Genomic DNA, 6,895 nt, shown 5'->3' with positions numbered 1-6,895 from the left:
GGTGGGGGTGGGGAGAAGAGCCTGTCCCGTAGCCCTGACCTAGCACCGTGCCTGGCTCATAGGGGACGGAATGAATGAATGGCGCCGTGGGGCCAACGTGTTAAGAGGCTGCAGGGGGGCGGGCGGTCCACACTGTGGGGGAGGGGCGGGGCGGGCTCCTCAGAGAGCTGTGGGGGGGGTGGGGGGGAGCAGTATATGGCAAGGGTTCGTGGGCTTAGTGGGAGGGGCTGGGAGAACTGGGGGCCGGGGGATAGCCCACATGGGGGGGGGGGGGAGGGCTGCAGCAGGCACTGGGCCCGTGGTCACTTTGTGAGGCGGCCGGGTGGGAACACATGGAAGTCAGGGGACCGTCTGCCTTAGGGCAGCTCCAGGGCTCGGGCTGGGGTGGGGGGGGCTACCTAGCCCGTTCCCCTCCCCCTCCCTTCTCTTCCCCCCGCCCCCCACGCCTTAGACCTTCAGCAGCTCCACGACGAGGGCTTTCTCTTCCTCCCGCATCTGCCTCACGGACAGGTGGTCGGGGGCCATATCACCCCTGCGGCCCTGGGAGCTGAAGGTCCTTCCACCTGCGGGAGAACGGGAGGGAACGCCTCCCCCCGCAGATTCCGCAATGGTTCCTTCCTCAATTGTCCTCCCCCTCCCTTTGGAGATAATAGTCGCTCCCTCGGCGACCTCCTCGGCGGCCCTCGACCCCCCCTTCGGCAATGGAATTGTCCGGGCGCCCCCGTTCCCTCCACCTCAGCGAGAATTGGTCTCACCCGCCCCACCCCTGCAGGGGCCGGCCAGCTCTCCCACCTGACCCAAGAGTGGACCGGCCCGCCTCAGAGCCCCGCCCCCTTTCGTCTTGGGGAGGGCACTTAGGAGCGGACGGAATATTCCATTCTGGACTTGGGGGAGTTTTGCCCGATGAAGAGGGAGGGGCCAGCTGGAGAGGCTGCAGCCTCTCTCATCACCATCCCAGGCCATCTCTGGCGCTGGAGCCAAACTGGTGCTTTGAGATCCACTCATCCTCCCCCTGCCCCAGCCTCCATTTTACAGGGAAGCCCGGTAGGGCAGGGATGCCCTGAGAAACGTCTTGCCCACGGTCCCAGGGCGAGTCGTGAAGGGGGCAGGTTGTGGGGTGCCCCGAGCCGGGAGAGAGATGCAGCACTCACCGGCCTCGCCATCCCTTCCCGTCCCGGGGATTGGGGTTGCTAGGCAACTCCCCGAGGGAGCTCATTGGCTCTGGCCAGGAAGGGGGGGAGTGCCCCAGGCACCCGGCCGTGATCTGCCCCCACCCCCTGGAAGGACAGAGCCGCAGGCCTTAGAGTTGAACTATTTATTTTACAGACTGGGAAACGGAGGCCCAGGCAGGGCAGGGCGCAGCCGGGGTGTCCCGGGGGGAAGGCTGGCCAGCGCAGGCCCCGGTGCCCGCTCCCAATGAAGACGACCAGGGGAGAGGGGCGGAGGAGATCTCTCTTTATTGGTACATGGGCCCCCGGCCGAGGCCGAGGCGGGGAGGCCGGCCGGCGCTCAGAAGGTGTGCACCAGCTGCACGGCCGGCAGGGCCTGCACTATGTGAATGGAAGGCAAAGCTGACTGGCCAGCCGTGCCCGCGGGCCCGGGCCCCGAACCGGGGACCACCTGGACCACCTGGGGGCTGGGCCCGGGGGGAGCCCCGGGCGCCGGGCTGGGCGGAGGGGCCAGCAGCTGGAGGGGAGGGCCCGGCACGCTCTCCACCAGGTCCGAAGGAGCCGAGGGGGCGCTGCGGATAATGAGAAGTTTCTGACCCTGGGGGCCCGGGGCGGACGGCTCTGCCAGGCCCGGGGAGAGGGTCTCGACCCCCTGCACGCAGAGCCGGGTCTGCTCGCCGTCGGCCCCGCTCAGAACCAGGACGCTCTGCAGCCCCTCCGCCGTCTGCAGGGTCTCAAAGTGCACGTCCTGAACCACGGCCCCTCCGCCGCCCCCGCCCCCATCGCCCGAGCCCCCTTCTCCACCGGGCCCGGGGCCGGCCAGCAGCTCGTCCCCCGGCCCACCCTGCACCACGAACAGATTGGGACCCTCTGCCGGCCCGCCGGCCCCCCCAGGGCTGGCCAGCGGGCCGGCCACCGGCTGGAGCTGCAGGGAAACATCTGGGGTGGGGGGCAGCGGCTGCAGCTGGACCGTGGTCACTTCCTGGGACGTTTGGAGAGGCTGCAGCTGGACCGTGGTCACTTCCTGTGCCGGCTGGAGGGGCTGCAGCTGGACCGTGGTGACTTCCTGGGCCGGCTGGAGGGGCTGCAGCTGGACCGTGGTGACTTCCTGGGCCGGCTGGAGGGGCTGCAGCTGGACCGTGGTCACTTCCTGGGTGGGCTGTAGTTGGACCGCGGTCACCTCCTGTGCCGGCCGGAGAGACTGAAGCCGAACCCCGCCGGTTTCCTGCGGCCCCGCCTCTCCACCGGCCACGCTCTGTAGGACGATGAGGCTCTGGCCCCCGCCTCCGGCGACGTTGCCCCCGCCTCCCTGTCCCCCGACCGGCCCGGGACCGGGGAGCCAGACCATCCCGGGCGCTTGGTCTGCCCTCCCACCGTTCTTTGTACCCTTCTGGGACCTAGCCCCGGAGGCGGGCAGCAGGATGACCTTGGGCGGGGCTGGCGGGGGCGGGGGCGGCGGGGGTCTGGGGGGCTGGACGCTGCTGGGGATGAGCTGGAGCCCCTGGGCCGTCTGCACCAGCAGGAAGGTCTGCGAGTTGGCCGGGTTGGCCGGGCCGGGCCCCGCCTCCAGGGACAGGGTGGCCTGCAGGTGGGGCACGACGTGGACGTCCTGGGTGGCGGCGGGGGCCGCGGTCGGGGGGGCCGCGGCCGGGGGGGCCGGGGCGTGCGTCCGCAGGTGGCGCTGGAGGTAGGCGGCCATGACGAAGCCCCGGCCGCAGACGGTGCAGGCGAAGGGCCTCTCGGCGGAGTGGGTGCGCTGGTGCAGGAGCAGGTTGGAGGAGTGCGTGAAGGTCTTGGGGCAGAGCGGGCAGCGGAAGGGGCGCTCGCCCGTGTGCACCCGCTGGTGCTGCCGCAGGTTGGAGGTCTGCGCGAAGCTCTTGCCGCAGACGCCGCAGGAGTGCGGCCGCTCGCCCGTGTGCACGTGCCGGTGGCGCCGCAGGCAGGAGGTGTTGCGGAAGGCCTTGCCGCACTCGGCGCAGGGGTAGGGCCGCTCGCCCGAGTGCAGCCGCAGGTGGTACTGGTAGTGGGAGCTCCACTTGAAGGTCAGGCCGCACTGGGCGCAGGTGAAGGCGCGCAGGCCCGTGTGGACCCGCTGGTGGATGGCCAGCAGGGACGAGCGCTTGAAGGCCTTGCCGCACTCCCCGCAGGGGTAGGGCCGCTCGCCCGTGTGGTCGCGCATGTGATAGCGCAGCCCCGAGGAGCCCTTGAAGGCCTTGCCGCACTCGGCGCACTTGTAGGGCCGGTCGCCCGGGGGCGCCGGGGCCGGACCCGGACCCGGGGCCGGGGCCGGGGCCTCCTGCGGGCAGGTGACCTCGGCCGCCTCGGCCTGCGGCAGCGGGCGCCCGGCCGCCGCCTCCTCGGCGTGGGCCCGCTGGTGGGCCAGCAGGCTGGCCAGCTGGGGGAAGGCCCGGTCGCAGCCGCCGCAGCGGTAGGAGGGCGCCGCGGCGGCCGGCCCGTGGCTCTGCTGGTGCCGGGACAGGCCGGCCGCCGTCTTAAAGGCCTTGCCACAGGGCGGGCAGGTGAAGGGGGCAGGCTGGGCCGCGGCCGCCTCCGCCCCGGGCCCCGGGCACGGCTGGTGCTCCAGGAGGAGGGTCTCGCTGGCGAAGGCCAGCTCGCAGCCCCCGCAGCGGTAGACCAGCTCCACGGTGGTCTCGGCCGCCGCCAGGAAGAGCTCGGGGACCACGGGGGGAGGGGGGGGCGGGGGCGGCGGCGGCGGCGGGGGGGCCTCGGAGGCGTGCGTCTGCAGGTGGCGCTGAAGGTAGGCGTCGGAGGCAAAGACCTTCCCGCAGGGCTCGCAGCGGTGGGCGGAGGCCGTGGCCGCGGCCGGCCCGTGGGTGCGCTGGTGCAGGAGCAGGTTGGAGGAGTGCGTGAAGGTCTTGGGGCACGCCGGGCAGCGGAAGGGGCGCTCGCCCGTGTGCACCCGCTGGTGCTGCCGCAGGTTGGTGCTCTGGGTGAAGCTCTTGCCGCAGACGCCGCAGGGGTAGGGCCGCTCGCCCGTGTGCACGTGCCGGTGCCTGCGGAGGCTGGACGAGTTCTTGAAGGCCTTGGGGCAGTCGGGGCAGGGGTAGGGCCGCTCGCCCGTGTGCTGGCGCAGGTGGTACTGGTAGTGGGAGCTCCACTTGAAGGCCAGGCCGCACTGGGCGCAGGTGAAGGCGCGCAGGCCCGTGTGCACGCTGCGGTGGATCTGCAGCAGGGACGAGCGCTTGAAGGCCTTGCCGCAGTCCGGGCAGGGGTAGGGCCGCTCGCCCGTGTGCCCCCGCTGGTGGTAGAGCAGGGCCGAGGAGCCCTTGAAGGCCTTGGGGCAGTCGGGGCACTTGTAGGGCCGCTCGCCCGTGTGCGTGCGCTGGTGATGGAGCAGCCGCGACGACCACTTGAAGGACTTGCCACACTCCCCACACTCGTACTGGGCAGGCGCCGGAGCGGGACCCGCGGGGGGCACCGCCTGCTCCCCGGGCCCCTCGGTGGGCGGGGCTGGAGCCATGTCTAGGTGGGAGCCCACCATGACACCTGCGAGGGGGCAGATGGGCGGGAAGCAGTTATTAGGCACCTACTGGATGCAGGGGAGACACGTGTCAGGACGGTACTGGGGGGCAGCGGTGGGTTCCGGGGCAACGTGGGGGGGCACGTGCCGCTCAGGGAAAGGGGGTAAGCCTTCCAGGGAGGGCACCCCGGCGCGCAGGGCTGGGAGATGAGCCCCGACAGCGCTCACCCCTTCTTCGTCCAGGAGGACACTGAGGCACAAGGGGAGCTTCTGCTCCCCTCGCTGGGCCTCGGGGTCTCCTTTCGCAAACGCGGCCATTGGCCACGGTCCCTTCCCTCGACTCTCATGAACCCTCCCGGCCCCTTTAAGAACCCGACAGGCGCCTTTAAGAAGGCAGATTACTTTGCTGCCGACCAAAGGCAAGCCTAGGGGGGCAGAAACTCCCCTTTAAGCACAGCCGTCAGACGTCCCGCTTAGTCCCACCTCTTCCGGTCACGCCGGCCACGCCCTTCCAGGTTCCCTGCCTCCCTCCCCGACACCCCCCCACACCATCGGTTTTGTTTTTTTCTCGGTTTCTTACCTGCGGCCTCGGGGTTAGGGGAAACGAGGGGCCCTGAGGCGGGGGGTGCTGGGAAGATGGGAGTTCCGGGAGGGCCGGGGAGGGAGGACAGCCTCCCAAAGGCCCCGGCGCGAGGCAGCCAAGCTTGATCGGCGGCGGCCGCGCACACAAACTGTCTCCCTCATGCGTCACCACGCATGCGCGAACTTGATTGGCCGCCCCGAGGACTTCTGGGACCGGTAGTCCCAGCTGGGCTCAAAGGGAACTACAGTGCGCATGATCCCAGATTCCGCTTCGAGACCGCTTAAGTTGTTAGGCTCCACCCCGCGCGAGCCGAATCACTGCGCACGCGCAGTCTCCCACAGGCCGACGCCTCACCGCCTTCAAAGACTTGTGATTCTTCATCGCTCCGTCTCTTGCGTCAGCGCGCGTGCTCACTCGCGTGTTATTGTCCCCTGTTTGGGTCTCAAATCTTCCGTACTTCCGACGCATGCTCGCCCCGTGATGCGAACGAGGGCTCCCGCGCACGCGCACTTCTCGCTTTCCGAGATCGGTCGTCGCGGCCTCTGCGCATTCTGGGATTTGTAGTTCTTGTGAAGGACCATCTGCCCCACCGACTCCCCAGACTGTCTGCTGGGGTTGGGGGCGTCGGGGCTCCTACCGCCCCAGAGCAGGCTGGTGGCTCGAGAGGAGGCCGCTTTGGGCGGGACTTTGTCTTGTCCGGGTCCTGCTCACGTGATCTAAATCACAGCTTCTTAAACTGGGTCGGGACCCCCAAAGGGTTCCCGGAAGTGAAAGTGGGGGCGGGTAAAGATTGAGCAGCAGTGAAAGACAGCTAAGTGTTCTTTCTATAAAAATAGACAAGCGCACTCCTCTCGTCAAATTATATAGAGACCGAGAATCGTTTGAAAATAAACCTACCGTTTGTCATAATAAATGTTTTCTATCCCCCTATGCCCAGGCTCGTGGAAAAATCTCTTGGCTGAAAAGGGGTCACGAGTGGGAAAAGTCTTCAGAAGCCTAGGCCTAGTGGAAGGTCCGGGCCCTGGGGGGCGGATGAGCTAAGGGCCAAGGGCAGCGTCCGGAAGCCACCTACCCACCCATCCACACGCCGGGCATCCTCGGATCCCGGCAGCTCCCCAGAAACAAGCTTGGAGGAAGGGTCCTCAGCCCCAGGACTGTTGCTTCTGCCCCTTCAAGCTCCAGGCCGGAGAGGAAGCCCAGCTAATCGTACCCCCCAAAAAACAATGGGCCCCTGCTTTAAGGCACCTTTGGATTCAAACAGGTACCCCGGGAGACCAGGCTTGGAACCGGCTGCCTTCCTGTAAGCCTTCTCTGGACGTCGATTCAAGCTCGTCGGTCTCACTGCAACCGCGGAGGGGAGCCCCTTGATCCTCTCCATGCGGGGAGTCCCGCAACCTCTCCGCCTCTCACCCCAGCCCCCCTCGCTCGATGTAGCCCCAGGCCCTGGTTTCCCACTGACATAATGATTGGTTCGCAGTCAGCGTGAAGCTCTCAGGGCCCGGAAGGACAAGCGCACTGGAAGCTCTTGGAGGCCGAGACAGATTCGTTCCATCGTCCACCTCTGTGGTGGCCGGAGGCGGAAGCGCAAACCTTTGCATTCAGAGGCAGGCAGGGAGATTCAGAAGCCAGAGAAGGCAGGAGGGAGCTCAGGCTCTGGGAACC

General features: G+C 68.4%; 2 protein-coding genes across 2 annotated transcripts in view; both read right to left on the bottom strand.

Annotated features, from left to right (window-relative positions):
• The window catches only part of NAT14 (N-acetyltransferase 14 (putative)), an 11,882-nt gene extending 11,172 nt beyond the window's left edge, over positions 1-710 (bottom strand). The window contains exon 1 of the mRNA XM_051990105.1: positions 454-710. Coding sequence (XP_051846065.1) covers positions 454-525 — 72 coding nt within the window. The 5' untranslated portion in view covers positions 526-710. The remainder of the gene's footprint in view (positions 1-453) is intronic.
• Positions 711-1,300: 590 nt separating this feature from the next.
• Positions 1,301-6,404, bottom strand: ZNF628 (zinc finger protein 628). The gene is made up of 2 exons (XM_051990094.1): positions 5,231-6,404; positions 1,301-4,676 (listed from the first exon to the last, which is right to left on the bottom strand). The coding sequence occupies exon 2, from the start codon at positions 4,669-4,671 to the stop codon at positions 1,510-1,512; it is 3,162 nt and encodes a 1,053-aa protein (XP_051846054.1). The 5' UTR covers positions 4,672-4,676; positions 5,231-6,404; the 3' UTR covers positions 1,301-1,509.
• Positions 6,405-6,895: the final 491 nt, after the last annotated feature.

This window comes from Antechinus flavipes, chromosome 3 (assembly GCF_016432865.1).
Source record: "Antechinus flavipes isolate AdamAnt ecotype Samford, QLD, Australia chromosome 3, AdamAnt_v2, whole genome shotgun sequence".
NCBI lineage: Eukaryota > Metazoa > Chordata > Mammalia > Dasyuromorphia > Dasyuridae > Antechinus > Antechinus flavipes.
This window is presented reverse-complemented; position numbering and strand designations above follow the sequence as displayed.

Excerpts from the sequence above, each read along its gene's own strand:
- ZNF628 (XM_051990094.1), bottom strand. The coding sequence starts at position 4,671 with ATGGTGGGCTCCCACCTAGACATGGCTCCAGCCCCGCCCACCGAGGGG.